Source organism: Chaetodon auriga, chromosome 4 (genome assembly GCF_051107435.1).
Source record: "Chaetodon auriga isolate fChaAug3 chromosome 4, fChaAug3.hap1, whole genome shotgun sequence".
NCBI lineage: Eukaryota > Metazoa > Chordata > Actinopteri > Chaetodontiformes > Chaetodontidae > Chaetodon > Chaetodon auriga.
In genome coordinates this window covers 835,845-853,466 of record NC_135077.1, presented here as the reverse complement: position 1 = coordinate 853,466, position 17,622 = coordinate 835,845, and the positions used below count along the sequence as shown (strand labels likewise).

General features: G+C 47.9%; 1 protein-coding gene across 1 annotated transcript; it reads left to right on the top strand.

Moving 5' to 3' along the window:
- Nucleotides 1-824: 824 nt before the first annotated feature.
- Nucleotides 825-17,436, top strand: mark1 (MAP/microtubule affinity-regulating kinase 1). Its single transcript, XM_076728243.1, has 18 exons — nt 825-1,215; nt 5,131-5,334; nt 6,678-6,731; nt 6,886-6,934; nt 7,798-7,863; nt 8,012-8,082; nt 9,371-9,427; nt 9,950-10,084; nt 10,747-10,848; nt 11,536-11,655; nt 11,813-11,912; nt 12,200-12,312; nt 12,504-12,645; nt 12,747-12,880; nt 13,404-13,489; nt 13,565-13,714; nt 13,793-14,062; nt 14,536-17,436. Exons 1-18 carry the CDS (start codon nt 1,165-1,167, stop codon nt 14,876-14,878), a joined length of 2,247 nt encoding a protein of 748 aa, XP_076584358.1. The 5' UTR covers nt 825-1,164; the 3' UTR covers nt 14,879-17,436.
- Nucleotides 17,437-17,622: the final 186 nt, after the last annotated feature.

The window sequence follows — 17,622 nt, the reverse complement described above, 5'->3', positions numbered from 1 at the left end:
GATAATTAAGATAAATACTACAGGTACTTCAAACATGTTCCACAGATGAAACCCTTTAAAAAAAACCTGAACTGTTGCTACAAACTGACATCAGCTGGAGGAAAACTGGAACTTCTGTGTTTTCCTTCAGCTGGTGGAATGAAACTGAGTCCTGTTAGTACTGAAGTACATTCACTTATCGTACTTATCCTTTGAGTCTTTTCATGACACTTTGTACTTTGACTCACTACGTTTATCTGACAGCTTCAGAAACTTTCCACATGAAGATTTCTAGTTTGTTAGAAAACGAGTACAGCAAGTCAATTATTATCGAAAGAGACCAGAGACAAGAGGACAACAGACACAGGGGACACGACTGTAGTACTTTGAATACTTGAAGTACATTTTACTGATTGTACTGACATACTTTTATTGAAGTAGTATTTAATGCAGGACTTTGACTAATAGTATTTTTACGGTGTGGTATTTGTACTTTTACGGCAGTAAAGGAGCTGAGTCCGTCCTTCGACTCCGTCTCTTCTTCAGCAGGTAAGTGAAGGTTCTTCGTGTCTCAATCACAGCATTTGTTTACAGTCAGTTAGCTGTTGCTCCATTGCACTTCACCTGGTTCAGGTCAGCAGGTAAACAGGAAGTCCTGCAGCTGAATCTCCATTAAAACGCTCCAAAATAAAAGACTTCCGGGTGAAATTAACATGATCCTTAAAGCGCGGTGAATTTCAGAGGAAGCAGCAGAGGATGCTGGGATATTTTCTGGATGACGATGATGATGAAGATGAGGATGACGAGTGGGCGGGGCTCTGACGTCATAGCCCTTCTGTTTTTTTGTGGCTCCGCAGTGCTGCTGTTTGACCTGATCCGCCACCGGAAGCTGCGGGAACGTTTTTACTTTCACCTCTCTCTCTCTCTCTCTCTCTCTCTCTCTCTCTCTCTCTCTCTCTCTCTCTTTCTTTGTGCCCATGCGGGTCTCTCTCCCGCACCGACGCAAACAGCGGGCCTTCCTGTAGCCGCCGCCCCGGCCTCCCTCTGCCTCCGGCCGGCGGAGCGTCCCAGCTGAGCCCCGCTGAGGTGGCCTGGTTCCCGGGGAGAGATGCTGTAGAGCAGCCGCCGGAGGAGATGCTTCTTCCGGACTGAAGCGAGCAGAAAGCAGCGGTGGAAAGCAGGAAGATGTCCGGCAGGATGCCTCTGACCCCGGTGAGCGAGAGAGAGTCCGAGCAGGTAGGTCCGGTCCAATCAACGCTCCGCTTCGATTATTGATTATTGATGGAGTTTGCAGTATTAATGAAGGATTTCTTTCTTGCTCATGAGCCTTTTCTGGTTTGATTGCTGCTGCAGTTTGAAGGTTTTCTGTTTGCTGAGTGTTTGAGGCCTGTTTGGTTTCATCATGATGGACTTTAAACGTTTTTATCACCGATGGAGCTGGAGGTGTGACAGTTTGATCAGACAGCAGAGCAGACCAGTCACTGGTTGATCCGGACTCTGGGGGGTTCAGCAGGTCGGTGCTTTGCTCTGAGGGACCTCGGCAGCAGGTGTGTTCAGGCTCAGGTGATGAAGAGGAAACCTCCTCCTCAGTGCACCGAACGTGTCTCACTGACATCAGAACAGTCACGCTTTCTTCTTCCTCCTCAAAGTCGGGCACGATTACCCACAATGCAGCTGTCCCTCTGACAGCTGTGAGGCAGATTGGGGCGTGTTAGACCGATGCTGACTCAGGTGACATCACTCGAGGTCCTTCCTCTTTAAGACCTTCATCACTTCAGCCTTAGCCTCGCTGGTGACTCGTATCGATGGAGACAGACGTGGTTTTGTTTCTGCAGGTTTGTGATGTTTGAATGAAGATCAGTCAGACCTGCAGAGACACCGAGGACAGACTTCACTGGAACTACTCCTGATGTGTCCATCGTGCTCCTGTGGAGAGCGTGTTCTGTGTATGTGCGTGAAGCTAACGTAGCTAACGTTCGCCGTAGAGAGGCTCATCCTGAACTCATGATGCTTCACTTCCTGTTTGAACCTCAATGACATGAAAATCTGGCTAACTTTAGCTTTTAATGCTAACTCCAGCACTGAAGCTCCACCTGAGTACATTTAGTGTACTTAAGTGCAGTTCTCAGATACTTGTACTTTGCTTGAGTATTTACATTTTCTGCTACTTCGTACTTCTACTCCTCTACAGTCAAAAGGCTTCAGTTGTCTTTGTTATATTTATTTGATCACTTCAGTTACTTTACACGTTTGCACAGGAAGCTAACGGCTGCTGTCAGCATGTTTCTGTGCTCACCTGTGCAGGTAAACGATGGAACCAGCAGAAGTCGGCGGGTGGAGCTTGTGTCTCGGTCAGACTGAGGATTTTGGGATGTTTTGATGAGCGTTCCTGTGAACGTCGGCGCTGGGTGTCGGGGAAGTTGATGGACCCTGAAGGAATGCTGGGTAAACGCGGCCCCCTTATTGTCATGCTAATGCAGGAATGCTAGCAGGGTTCTCAGGCTCCTCTGGTTCCTCGTGCAGGTTCTAGCTCTACATGTGTCTGAATGTTCGGACTTGAACCAATGACTTCGACTCTTTTTGGAAACGTTTGGCTGCATCTTGACGTGAAGGTTTGAGGTCGAGAGGATTCCTCTGATTGATCTGCTCGTTATTTAAACGTCTCGTTTTGTTCGACCGACAGATAAAAGTCAAAGATTTTCAGTTTGCTGTGACGTCATGGAGAAAAGCAGCGAGTCCTGACTGATAAGATGATGTCATCACGTCAGCTGCAGGTGAAAGGTGTGTGAGGACGTCCTGAGTGAAACCGGCTTCAGTCCTCACTGGACACTCGTGTCTTTGCGTCCTCAGTCTGGACCTTTGCTGCGTCTCCTTCTGGCTCCTGCTGTCTGTTTACTATTGATTTTTCCCAGAATACACTGCAGCATGTGATATCAGGAGCACGGGGATGTTTGGGACGCTCCGTCTTCTAGAAGTCAGAAGTCACATTTAAAATAAAGTGACTCGACGATTCTGAAAACTCCTCGACCCCCCCCGGGGAGGTGCGACCTTTGACCCCGGTCACTGTGTCCCGGGCGGTCGCGGTGAGTTCACACCGCGCCGATTCTCCTCAGTGATGAATCGCTGTGAAATCAGCTGCTGGAGGCTTTCGCCATCACCATGGCAACACAGAGGCGAGGCTGAAGTCCACCCTGAACTGTGACCTCTGACCTTCCCATGGGGGGGGGGGGGGGGCATGTGGTTGGGTCCTGTTAGCACAGTGGCTAACCGATGCTAGCTTCAGTCATGACAGTTTTTCTTTGTTGTGTCAGAACGTGTCGCTCTGCCCCAAACATGAAAAACACGTATCTCCAGATTTGGTGTTTTTTCTGAGGGATTGGTGACACCTTCATCGGCGAGCTGTCAGCTAATGCTCTAAATACTAATATGTAATATGTGTACATGTAAGATTTTCAGAGTTTATTTCAACCCAACCAGAGTGATGAATGAATGAATGAAGCGAGTTCACGACGTTAAACGACTGGTTCTGTGAATGGACTCTGGTGGCTGAGAGCGACGTAACGTCATGTCCTGTCCATCATGTCCTCAGGCAACAATCTGTCTGTCAACATTTCTTTGCAGCGCTTCCGTGGCTGTCTGCTGCTGCGCTCTCGTTCAGTACTGAAAAAATAAGATTCTTGTCTCAGAGCTGAAAAACCTGCTGTCAGAGGAAGACGAGGCTCAGACATCTGTCCAACATTCACATGAAAACTGACAGACCACACCTTCACACAGCTGACCAATCACTGCGTGGAGTGGGCGTGGCCGTCCGCTGGCCTGTGCTGGAGTTTTAGTCATTCGTCTGATTAAAAATGTGAATATGATCCTGAATGAAGCTTTCTTAGTTCTGGAACCTGCAGGTTCTGGTTTTGCTTCAGGTCTCTGAGCTCTGGTCTCGACCTTCTCTGGACTTTGATCAGCGTGTTGGAGGCAATAAGGAAAAGATGCTATTTTTAACCTCAGTGTATCTGGTTTTGGTATTTTCCTTTCAAAAATTTAATTTTAGCCAACAGCAAAGCGTCTGTGTGGTTCCATGAGGCTCTGCGTCCGGAGCTGGATCCACAGACCGGAGACAGACCTCTGAAATCTGAAAACTGAACCATAAAGAAGAAGAAGAGGAAGAAGAAGAAGAAGTTCCTGTTTGAAGCTGCTCTGTTTCATGAAGAGGAACTGGTTCATGGGAACAGACAGGAGGAAACACGATATCTGTAACTGTGATCAAATCTGGAAACCGTCTGCTGGGACGGAGCCAGAGTCCAAACCAGAGGACGTTAGCATAGCTTATTAGCTGCAGGCCACCGGCCCTTTGACACCAAACTGTCTGTCCCTCCCAAAACCAGATGGAGTGAATGTGATTGATGTACCTGAGCATCGTTCAGCTGGTGTTGAGTGTCAGCGGCGAGGCGGTCGTGGTGTAACAGTAGAGCCGTTTGTCTCCGCCAGCTGGTTCAGACTCTGTCAAACCGGTTTCTATCAGCTCCGGTTCCTCTGACAGCCGCCGGCCAGCAGCAGATCCCCAAGTTCACTCTGTGATTATTGTCCTGGTCTGAAACCACGAGGATAGTCCAACCGGTGACCTTTTACACTACAGATTAAGATGTGACGTGTTGATCAGCGAGCTTCAGAGGTGCTGCAAGGTGCATTTTGTTAGGCTAGCTGTTTCCCTTGTTTCCACTCTTTATGCTAAGCTAAGCTAACAAGCTGCTGGCTGTAGGAAAACATCATGTACTGAGCGGATGTAAGAGAAATCCTCGGAGGTCTGCGTCACTTTATAACTTCAAACCGCAAGGAAACGATTTCCACATCCTCCATTAAAGCTCGCCGTCAGCCATTTTTATTGAGTTGTAACGAGCTGTATCGTCTGCATACATGTGGACTCTGTCAGCTGTCATTCATGCAGAACAGTAAAGGTCCAGGTACGCTTCCCTGTGGTACAGCCTGACTGCACGGGCAGCGCTGGAGTCAGTTCGCGTCCTGCTCCGTCCTCGTGGGTGGGATTCAAACTGTTTCATTGAGTCTTTTGTAGTTTCTGGCGTGTCCTCTGGAGTGGACGTGCACTTCAGAGTGTCGAAACACTCATCAGAAATCTGTTTATGTTTCCGTCTCTTTCAGGCAAAGACTTCAGATGGCCTCCCCGAGCCGCCGGCCCCGCCCACCAAATCATCGAGCCGCCACAGTCTGCCGCCATGTCGCAGCTCCACGACGTCCATCGCGGACGAGCAGCCGCACGTCGGCAACTACCGCCTGCTGAAGACCATCGGCAAGGGCAACTTCGCCAAAGTCAAACTGGCCAGACACACGCTGACCGGCCGAGAGGTGAGAACCCGGCGCAGAGGTCCGAGTCCTCCGCAGGTCCACCTTTACTGGAGAAGAAGGTTCTTCCTCGGGGGGACGTGAGGTGACGGGGACAGGTGCATGCAGGTGTTCGGACTGCTGATCTGTCCGTCCTTCAGTCAAACCTGAACACGCAGACATGATGCTTACGTTCAGTATCAAACAGCAGATCGAAGGACAGGATGTCAGACACAGGACCAGAGCAGAGAATCCAGTAGATTTTCAAAATAAAACGTCCTGCGCAGACTCCCGATCGCACATCAACAATAAACACAACGAAACGGACAAAACAGAAACCGCTGAGCATGAAAAATCCATTCTCATGGCAGAAACGTCAAGAAAAAATGACCAAAATCAGCGAAATCTGAGCAAGTTAACGAAACAGAGCAGGCGGGGCCCCTGAGGGCCGGAGCTGGTCTACGAGAAGCACACTTAAAGGATCGGGACAGAACGTACAGTCTGACAGATTCCTTCAGTGCTTCATCAGTAAAAACTAAAATACAATCCGTCCCATCATGAAGCTGAATGTGTCCTCATTCAGAGACACGTCAGGGATAAACGGACGTGTCCACGATGGTGATGTTTGTTTCCCACTTTGTTCTCGTCCTTTCCAGGTGAATCAGGTGACTTTGAGTCCGTCTGCAGACTCTTTGAGTCAGCGGCTGAAATCTCTTTGAAACCAAACGGCGGCTTCACGATGAATTATTGATGCTGCCGACGTCAGCAGCTCAGAGCCGATTGGTCGGACGATCAAACACAGTGTGTGTTTGTGTGTCATGTTTTCCACTTGCTTTAAGATGTGAGAGGAGTCGACCAATCAGCCGCCGTTTTCCAGCTCTGGCTGTTGAAATGAACCCGCGGCGCCTGAACAGATGATTTCCTGCGTCCTCGCGTGTCTCTGCTGCCGTCAGCGCTCCATTTTCATCTCATTGATCATCTTTAAAGCAGTTTTTGGACTCGAGCCGAATAAAACTGAGCTGATTCTGCTGAAGCTGACTCAGTTTTTCAAGTAAAACACCTGCAGGCAGCTTTTATTTCCATGAAATCTTCTGTTTGTTAACTCGATGATTTTCATTTTTAGATTTAGTTTTCAGTCTGTTTCTGTTTGTGTGAGATTATCCATGTGAAAATCAGCAACACGTAGGTGAAGCGACAGGCTGGAGTGACGTGAACTCGAAGCAGGTGGTCAACAGACTGAACGTCGTGGTCACATGGTAACAGGTGGTCAGCGCTGAAATAAAGACATGACGTCGTCTCGTGATGTCAGAACCGTCCAACACAAACAGAGACACGATCAGCTGATTCTTCTGTGTCGTCTCCTGCAGGTCGCCATCAAGATCATCGACAAAACTCAGCTGAACCCCACCAGCCTGCAGAAGGTACGCTCCGTCCGTCCGTCCGTCCGTCCGTCTGTCTGTCTAGATATTGATCCGTCAGCTGATCTGAGGACGAGGACGTCTTTCAGTCAATGAGTTTGATGCTGCTGCAGAAAACTGTGTGAATGAAGGTCTGTGAAAACATGTTTCTCTTCAGCTCTTCAGGGAGGTCAGTGTGATGAAGATCCTCAACCACCCAAACATCGGTGAGTCTCCTCCTCTTCCTCTCCTCGTCCTCCACCTCATTTCTCGGTCTGATTAACGTCCACTAGAAAAGATAAAGCAGCAGGACAACAAAGATTCACAGCGAAGACTGAAAGTGAAAACGGGTTGTTGTTGTTGTTGTTGTTGTTGTTGTTGTTGTTTTGTTGTTGACAGGAGCTCTCCTCTGATTTGCTAACCTTCCTCATGGTGTACATGCACTGACCATAACCCTATTGGTTTATTGATAACTCATCCAGCCAATCACAGTCTTGTTCTGAACATGCAGCGATCACATGATCAAACACAAACATTCATAAACAAAGAAAAAATAGTTCCACGTTCTGTGTTTCCGCTTCATTCAGTGAATCAAAGTTCATCAAAGTCAGAGAAAAAAGATTCAGACCAAAGTAAAATCAGAACTCTTGACTTCCACAGTATTTGGCAATAGTAGAGCTCAGTATTTGGCAGCAAAGACCTCAGCATTTGGCAGCAGTAGAGCTCAGTATTTGACAGACTTAGAGCTCAGTATTTGGCAGTGGTAGAGCTCAGTATTTGACAGACATAGAGCTCAGTATTTGGCAGTGGTAGAGCTCAGTATTTGACAGACATAGAGCTCAGTATTTGGCAGCGGTAGAGCTCAGTATTTGGCAGCAGTCGAGCTCAGTATTTGGCAGCGGTAGAGCTCAGTATCTGGCAGGAGTAGAGCTCAGTATTTGGCAGTAGTAGAGCACAGTATTTGACAGTAGTAGAGCTCAGTATCTGGCAGGAGTAGAGCTCAGTATTTGGCAGTAGTAGAGCTCAGTATTTGGCAGTAGTAGAGCTCAGTATTTGGCAGTAGTAATATGTTTCCTCTTTTGTTTTTCAGTGAAGTTGTTTGAGGTGATTGAGACAGAGAAAACTCTGTACCTTGTGATGGAGTACGCCAGCGGAGGTAAGACCAGGACACCTGTCTGTCCACCTGTCTGTCAACAGGAACACGTCCACCTCTGACTGTTTGAGCAGTGATGAAGAATGAAATTATGTTCTCCAAATAAGCTTCATCTTTTTGAGACACATCTGCTTACCTGTCTGCGTTTCAGGTGAGGTCTTTGACTACCTGGTTGCTCATGGACGAATGAAGGAGAAGGAAGCCAGAGCCAAGTTTCGCCAGGTGAGATTGTTTCTCATCTACGACGCTGTCTGCGTCCTCAGTGTCCCATAATCCACCGTGTCCTTGTCAGCTGGTCATTACAGGCGACACACCTGTTCTGCCTGAACCTCAGACAGGTACAGGTACAGACAGGTCCCTCATCTTCTGTCCCTGTTAGCTGAGACATTTTGAAAATCTTTGTTTTTATTAAATATTTGCAGCAGTACACGCTTTCCTCATGAATCCTCAGTATTTTGTGCAGTATTGTGTGTTGTAGCAGGATGTTGATCCTCTGTGCAGGAACCAGACCACCACAGTTTAACTGCATTAAGCGCTAATAAAACACATCTCTTTCATTAAGGTCCATTAGCGTAGCGGCTAATCGGCTGTGGTCAACAAACCCTGCTGCTGCCTGAATCAGCTGCTTGGTATTTAATGCCTGTCATTTTCATGTCTAAGCTGTTTTTCCTCATTTCTCTCTTCATGTTTAAATAAAGTTAACACTCGTAATGTCTGTAAACTGCAGCAGAGCTCAGTCTGTGAAGGTCTGCGGTGTCCGTCCATCAGATTAGAAACCACTTTCAGTTTTAAAGTAATGTGACAGTAAATCAAACAGAGGAACCGGAGTCTTTGTACAGATGATCACGGTCCTCAGAGGATGAATCCCACCAACCTTTACAGTCCCCTGATGTTTCCTCTGGCGCCACCTGCAGGTCCACATCCTCACTCATCCTACAGAACTGTAGGATGAGAACTTCATCAAAATGTAAAAGTTTCCTATCACCATGGTAACTGTGCACTAATATTAGATTTAGCATGTTAGCATTAGCATGTTAGCATGCTGACAGTGCACAGGTCTAATACCACGCAATAATGCTAATGATGCTAACATCAAGGCTAACCTTCAGCTGCTCACTGTTAATATGTTGTTTATATTTCTATCATTTCTATCATTTTTTCAAGTTTCTTTTTGTTTTGTTTTGTTATGTTGGAAGTGTGGTGGAAATCCACTGAGTTTCCTAATAATCTTTGTAACATTCATAACAGCTAAACGTTAAAGCTCTGGAGGACGCTAACACTCTGCAGAAATCTGAGTTTACTCCACTGAGCAACATGTTGAATTAATGAGTTTATCTGATGACCGTCCAGTCTGACAGTGAAGAGCCTGACAAGCGAGACTCAGATGTCCTTAAAAGGCCACCGTACAGGACAAACTCTGATTTAATGGAACAACATGAGCTGCTCTCTGGTGCCCCCTTCAGGACAAACGTTAAGTGTTTCACACTGATGTTTAAACTGTTTCTGTCAGATCGTTTCAGCTGTGGAGTACTGTCACCAGAAGAGGATCGTACACCGAGACCTCAAGGTACACACACACGCACACACACACACGCACACACACGCACACACACACACACACACACACGCAGACACACACACACAGACACACGCAGACACACGCAGACGCACACACACGAACACACACACAGACACACACGCAGACACGCACACACACACACACACGCACACGCAGACACACGCACACACACATGCACACGCACACAAGTACACGCATGCATGCACACGCACACACACACACACACACACGCACACACACACACGCAGACGCACACACACGAACACACACACAGACACACACGCAGACACACGCAGACGCACACACACGAACACACACACAGACACACACGCAGACACGCACACACACACACACACACACACGCAGACGCACACGCAGACACACATGCACACGCACACAAGTACACGCATGCATGCACACGCACACGCACACACACACACACACACACACACACCCTTTGACCGTGAATGTTTGCCTGATGCAGATAATTAAAACCCGTCTTCGTCTCAGGCCGAGAACCTCCTGCTGGACGCCGACATGAACATTAAAATAGCCGACTTCGGCTTCAGTAACGAGTTCACTCTGGGCAGTAAGCTGGACACGTTCTGTGGGTCTCCTCCTTACGCCGCTCCTGAACTCTTCCAGGTGAACGCTCGGCCCCTCCCACCGCACCTGCATGCCACCACGTCACACTGCGACTGACTGTCATCGTCACAGGTCTGAAAGCACGTCACATGACATCATCGGTACCTCTGTGTGGGTGACGGGATCCAGTAAAACACACAAAGGTTTTCCAGGTGTCCTGTAACGTTACACCTGTCCTCATTTGACATATTTAACATCTGAAAGATAGAAGACAGAGAGGAAGAAGGCGATGAAGGAGGGAAAGAAGGTTAGACGGGATGAACGAGGGGAGGAAGGGCGAGAAAGATGAGGGGGATTCAGTGAAGTAAGACATGAAAAAGAAAAATGGACGGAAGAGAGACGATAAAATTCATGTGACTGAAAATGTGAAAAATGACAAACAGCAAACACTCAGTTAATTAAAGGAATTTATTTCATCTGTTTATTAAAGCAATGCAAATAAAGCTAAAAAGGGTAAAACTGGACAGAAGATGAAACAAACCTCTGAAAGAACGACGAGAAACATGACAGGAATGTTGAAGTGGAAGAAGTGGAATAAAACTTTATTGATTCAGACGGAAAACTTTATGAAGTTCTTTTTCAGGAACGATTGAATCTTATAGTGAAACTGCAGCACCTGAGGACAGTGGGCTGCTGGGTAATGTAGTCCTGTAACCCTGCAGGGGAAGAAGTACGACGGGCCGGAGGTGGACGTCTGGAGTCTGGGAGTGATCCTGTACACGCTGGTCAGCGGCTCGCTGCCGTTCGACGGACAGAACCTGAAGGTAGCTCAGAGTGTGGACAAAATAACAGAAACACCCTTAAAAAACAAACTACAGCCTCAGACTGACATCAAACCTCAAGAAAACATTATAGGATTATTCAACAAGCACACAACCTGCAGGCTGCTCATTAGCTCATAAGTTAATATTAAGACAAATAACAGCACAAGATTTAAATTTGAGAAGCTTAAAGGAGATAATGTCTTGATTTTTTACAAAAAAAAATAACTAACAGGTAACTGATTATCAGAATAGGTACTGATGAATTGATAAACATACTGAATGTTGCAGCTCTGCTCTACAGGATGCTATCACAGATACAAGCTAGCTGCTAGCATCTGTCATGACTCATTTGTCTCTAATGTTGGTGGTTTCTAATGTCCTCACTAAAAAAGTCTTCATGTCACTCACATCCACATGTCGCAGACTGTCATTCATGAGCTTAAGTTTGTAGAAAGTGAGATAGAAAAGCACATTTTCTGCCATTAATAAGCTAATGTTTGCTAGCTGACTGTAGGAACACCAGTTAGCTCACGAGCTAATGAGCAACTGAAGTCAGGATGTTAAATGTTTTTATGACAGAAAACAACTTTAATGAAATGATTCCTGGTCAGAGCTGCTGCAGGTTACTGACAGTAAACATGCTAACATCAGACATGCTAACGTGTGTGTGTGTGTGTGTGTGTGTAGGAGCTGAGGGAGCGTGTTCTCAGAGGAAAGTACCGGATTCCTTTCTACATGTCGACTGACTGCGAGAACCTGCTGAAGAAGCTTCTGGTCCTGAACCCGGGGAAACGAGGCAGCCTGCAGGTAAAACCAGACCCCAGACCTGCTGCTTCAGGTTCATCTTCGTGCTCTTCTTCCCTGAATGTTGGTCAAACTGCAGCAGTTTAATCGGGATATTAATTAAGATGCACTTTAATATGTGAAGAGCTGCAGCTGTTCATGTCGTCTGTCTGTTTCTCAGCAAATCATGAAGGATCGATGGATGAACGTCGGCTACGACGACAAGGAGCTGAAATCTTACAGCGAACCAGAACAAGACTTCAGCGACCCCAAACGCATCGGTCAGACACACACGCACTCACACACTCACACACACAGGATTCTGGGATGACAGTGTTGCTCTGTATGTCCCATAATCCTCCTGTTTGATGATGTCACCGATGATGATGTTACCTGTCATTGTGTCCGCATATTTATGACCAAATACTTGCAGAACTAATGACATTAATGAACGTCAGCATGCTAACATGGTAAACATTATGCCTGTCAATCATTGGTGTGTTAGCAGCGTATTAGCATGCTGATGTTAGCATTTAGCATCGGTGCTGTGTGTTTTCTGGCCAATCAGAGCTGATGAGGACGATGGGCTTCCCTCAGGAGGAGGTGGTGAAGGCGCTGGAGGGTCAGAAATACAACGAGGTGACGGCAATATACCTGCTGCTGGGGAGGAAATCTGCTGAGGTTTGTTTCTCGTCCTGATCTGTCAGATTCATTTCTGTGTACCGTGCAGGTCAGGACATGTTTAGCCTAGCTTAGCACAAAGACTGCATCCAAGGGGAAACTGTTAGCCAAGCTCCATCAAAGGAGGAAAAATTGACCCTCCGGTGTCTCCAGTCTTCTACCCAGAAGCCTCTGTTGTGTCTCTCCACCAGTTTGAAGGCAGTGACTCTTTGTCCAGCAGTAGCCTGGTTCAAAGGTCACGGCCCAGCAGTGACCTCAACGGCTCCAGTCAGTCCCCCGCCCACTCTCGCACCGTATCGGCCAGTCAGAAGCAGCGGCGCTTCAGCGACCACGGTGAGTTCCTGTCCAGACATGAAGACTGTTCATGCTCACATCTCAAGGTGTTGGATTCGATCTGCATCAAGTCTTTGAATGCTGTCTGTCTCGTGTTTCAGTGGCGCCGTCCATCCCCCCACCTGTCTCCTACACCAAGCGTTGTCATGCCAACAGCGTAGAAAGCGACAGGAAGGACGAGCCGGCTTCGCCCATGGGAGTTTCAGACCGCAGGCGGTCAGCCACGGCCTCAGGGGTGAGACGATTCGGATTCTGGTCTAAACCAGGTCCTGATGCAGACACCAGGTCTAGACCAGGGTTAACAGCAGTTGAACTTAAGTCTCCTCTGCTCACTGTTCAACAGTCCACAACCAGGCTAACACCACGTAGCTTTAGCAGCCATTAGCAGCCACTCCTCCGTCTGTGTACGCAGGAGGCATTCAGGGACACTATCAACTGTAGGTCACCAGCATTTTAGCAGCACTCTGAACATCTCAATACCTAAAGTCTGGATCGTCCTGATCTCATTCCTGCTCCTCGGAGGATGAACCCTTTAGCCACATTTGAACCGCTCCTCTGGCGCCACCCTCTGGACAAACTTTACACATTTAGCTCCACGACTGATGAAACCGAACAGACGCATCGTCAGGATGTTTGTTGTGTCTGTAATGACCTCTGCAGCCTCTGAGGGGCGCCGGCGCCTTCATACCCTCAGAGTTGGATCAGTGGAAAGAAGCTGATTGGTTCAGACTGTGTGTGTGTGTGTGTGTGTGTTACAGAGCATAACTCGGAGGAACACGTATGTGAACGAGAGGACGAGCGCTGAGCGCCACTCGGCTGCTGTTCCCAACGGGAAGGACGGCAGGTGAGAAGGATTCTGGGAGTTTTCATTGATCACATGATGTTCTCCACATCAATAACTAATCTGTTTCTGTTTCAGTCTACCTGAGGTACCTGCAGCATCCCCCTCCCCATCGCCAGGGCCAACCGTGTCCTCAACACGCCCCCGGCACGTCAAGTCCATGTCAGCGTCAGGACATCCCATGAAGTCCTGCCTGCCCCCCATCGACGACAACGCCGAGTATCAGAGGTGAAGCAGTGCTGCTGTCACAGGGAAACATTTCATTTTTCCATCAGAATGTAACGACGTCCTCTCCTCCCGCCGCAGCTCCCCCCAGCAGCCTCCGTCATCGCCCTCAGCCTTCAGCGTCACCAGCAGCGGCAGCAACAGCACGCCGGACCGAACCCGCTTCCCCCGCGGCTCCTCCAGCCGCTCCACCTTCCACGGCGCTCAGCTTCGAGATCGACGACCCGCCACCTACAACGGGCCGCCGGCCTCGCCCAGCCTGTCGCAGCACACCGCCGCATCGTTGGCCTCGCCCCGCCGCGGAACCTCTACCTCCCTCATCGGCAAGATCACCTCCAAGTTCGTCCGCAGGTCAGTAAGAGCTCAGGTGGTCATGGGTGGAAGTCATGTGCTTCTGTGAGCCAATCAGCAACATTTAAGCCAGAATCTGATGAGGCTGTTCGGACACTGTCAGTCAAACCTGATCAAACCGCATCCACGCGGTCCTGATGAGCATTGAACTTCATGAAGTCTGTTAAAGTCCGTTCTGGCTTCTTCAGTCATGAATATTTAATGAAAGAGAAGAAGAAGTTTTAATGTTGCTCGTTCTCCAGAAACTCGGTCAGAAGGACGAACATTTCAACAACAAAATCCACAGAAAACATATGAAGAATGTCTCAAATGTATCAAAAGCATCAAGTTTCATGAAACATCAGAATGATGTACGTGAGAAAAGGTTTTTTCTCACGAGGTCGTCCTGAAATGTCCAGGATGCTTCGGGTTGAAAATGGACGGTCGCCATGTGTCTGTTAATGCTGCTGGTTTCCTGTTCCTGTTTCCTCCAGGAGTTTATCAGGCGAGCCCAAAGAGGACGTCCGGGACTCCAAGCCTCGCTCCCTGCGCTTCACCTGGAGCATGAAGACCACGTCCTCCATGGAGCCGGGGGACATGATGAAGGAGATCCGGAGGGTTTTGGACGCCAACAACTGTGACTACGAGCAGCGCGAGCGCTACTCGCTGTTCTGCGTGCACGGCGACGCCCGGCAGGACACTCTGGTCCAATGGGAGATGGAGGTGTGCAAGCTGCCCCGCCTCTCGCTCAACGGCGTGCGGTTCAAACGGATCTCTGGCACGTCCATCGCCTTCAAAAACATCGCCTCCAAAGTGGCCAACGAGCTCAGGCTGTGAGCCGCTTCCCAGTATCATCGAGGTGTCCTCAAACACTGCGAGGGAAATATCTCTGCTCCTCTTCCTCACAGAATGATGCCCCGCCAAGTGACGGCGGCCATCTTGTGTTCAGCACTATTCCTCCCCAACTGCTGTATGACTCAGAGGAAATACACCTTATCATACTCAACACGCTAACTACTTAATGTAATCACTAAATGTTTGCCAGTGAAACCAAATATTAACACGCAGATCTTGAGCAGGTTGTGGTTCATCCCTCAGACTGAGCAGAGCAGAGCGGCGTGCTAACGTTCAATCCTCCTGGACTGAGACGTCATGTTAGTCTGTCGCTGTTTGCTCTGGAAACCGAATTTTCAAACGTCGACAGAAGCTGAGAACGGACGTGCTTGCAATTATTCTTTAATGCTCGATTTAGTTATTTCGTTATGTGGAGAAAACAAAAAGGTGAATTTCTCGATGTAACGAGATCATTTATCACAAGAAGGAGGAAAAGGAAAACAAGCAGATCGATAATTATACCCTCGGATCAGTCTGTGCATTCTGGTCCTGATCTCTGATGAACATTAAAAGCAAAAGAGGAAACGTGCTTTTGCTCATTATCTCGTTTCATAATCAAAAGAATGAACTCGTCATCTTGAGATTACATTAAAGAAATAACTGCAAGCACCTCACAGTGAACGTCATCAGGTCCAGAACGCCGATGAGTCTGTGACCAGTTCCACATATTTAGCACTTTAGGAAAGGTTCTGTATGGATCAGTCTGCTGGGGAAGATGTGACCAGGCTGCATGTACTCTTCTAATATTGTTTCAGTGCATATGATCCAGTGCTTAGCTTTAGCCTGATTGCTAACAGTAGTCGGGTCTCTGGAGTGTAGCGTCGCCTCTGCTCCACCTGTGCAGCTCTCCTGCTCCAACAGAACACCGAGCTGCCTACATCACTACAAAATTCACCAATCTGTCACCTTTCGCTCTTTGCTTTCTGACGGTGGAAATTATTTCAGTTTGTTATTTCAGCCTCCAGTGTAGAGAGCCAGCTAGTTAGCTTGCTAGCCTGCTAGCTAGACTGGCTGATGTCTGGTGACTGACGATGTGTTCACACTGAATGTGGAGGAGCTTGAGGTTTGAGGACCAGGTGAAAATGTTCGGACTTGAGTTTTTTGTTCAGCTGTTAAACCGACTGCAGAAGCTGTTCAGCGGTCAAATGTGTGCGTCTGAACGCAGCTTAACGCTACGACGACAGTGACAGAAGAGGGGAGGGGAAAAGTAATAACAGGTTTAAATGAGGCTCCTCTCGGGCTAACATTAGCGTAGCATCAGTCTGATCTGACAACGACGTGGAGGCAGGTTTCTGTCCTCGTGCTGACTGTGGTTCAGCCTGACGTTCGCTCTCAGCCTTTTCTCATCGTGACCACGAAGCTCGCAGCAGATTTTCTTCCACTTCTCGTGTCAGCTTTAGCTTCGAGGCTGTGAGTCAGGAAATGCGGTGACCAATCAGGTAGCGGAACACCCTCACTGCTGACGCCTGTGACCTCTGACCTCCTGCGCAGTAAGTCCTGTCACTCTCCTGCTGGCTGACGCTAATACTGTTGCAATAATACTGGAGGTGAAGATGTCAGTACTCAACAACTGTAAAGCTCCTGAAACCTTTTTACACATTTACAGCTGACAGAACCGAATGTGTTTTATTTTTGCTGAATTATTATTGTTGCTGTATAAATGATACCTGTCCAGGTGAATATGTGCAGGCACAGTATTGATGGTGTCTGTACAGTTTTTATTTGGTCCACACTGTCTTCATTCTTTATTTGATTCCCACCACTGAAAATGTCATTTCGTTCTTATTTTCAAAGCTTTCAGTCGTGAGATAAAACCAGAATAAGGCCGCTGAGAGGTGCAGCTTCCAGGTCTGCCTGGACCCACGATGCTTGTTAGTGCGACGCGTTTGTTGTCTTGTTGTTATCCTTGAACGGACATTTCCAGCAGGAAGTTGAATTTTCTGGCCCGTGAGATGTTGAAACGCCCCTTTAAACCTGTTTATTTGCTGGTAGATGGACTGAGATCTGTATTGCACCACTTTATGCCTTCTGAATGTGCTGCTTTGTGTTCCTGATGCATCAGTTATACCAGAGGAAATGAGCAGTTTGTGGTTTTTCTTCTCTTTTTAGTTTTTGTTGAATTTTGTTCCCACTAATCTTCGGCTGTACATCAGCAGAGCCTCGAACTCGCTCTGCCCGCCTCTACAGCGTCGAGGTCCTGAGGGTTCTCTGTGTTGTGGTTCCCCATCATGACTGAAACTCGAGAACACTTTGTACTGTATGTTGTAGCACTTAAAACCAGGAAGGGAACAACCAATGCAAATCTTATGTCCTTGTCTGACGGACGAGAGAGGGAAAGACTGTAAATCTGAGCCTCTTACTTGAAAATAACCTTCACCTCAGCTCTTAGATAATAACTCGTACCAGGTGACCGACTGATTGGCCGTTAACAGGAACGTAGCAGAAGTCCAGTGTAGCCATGAGGGATTCATTTTAAATAAAAACCACACAACTTAAACATTTCCAGCATTTTGTGTCATTTTGTGATCACAGCTGTTAAAATGTCTGGAGGATGAAAGCACTGCGGTTTGGATGGCGTCTGATGAAGTCTGACCCCCCAGCCGGTGAGTCCAGGACCAGGCTCAGCGTGCACAGCGAACTCAAAGACCGGAGCGCATGTTTAGGATGGATCTCTGCAACACACACCA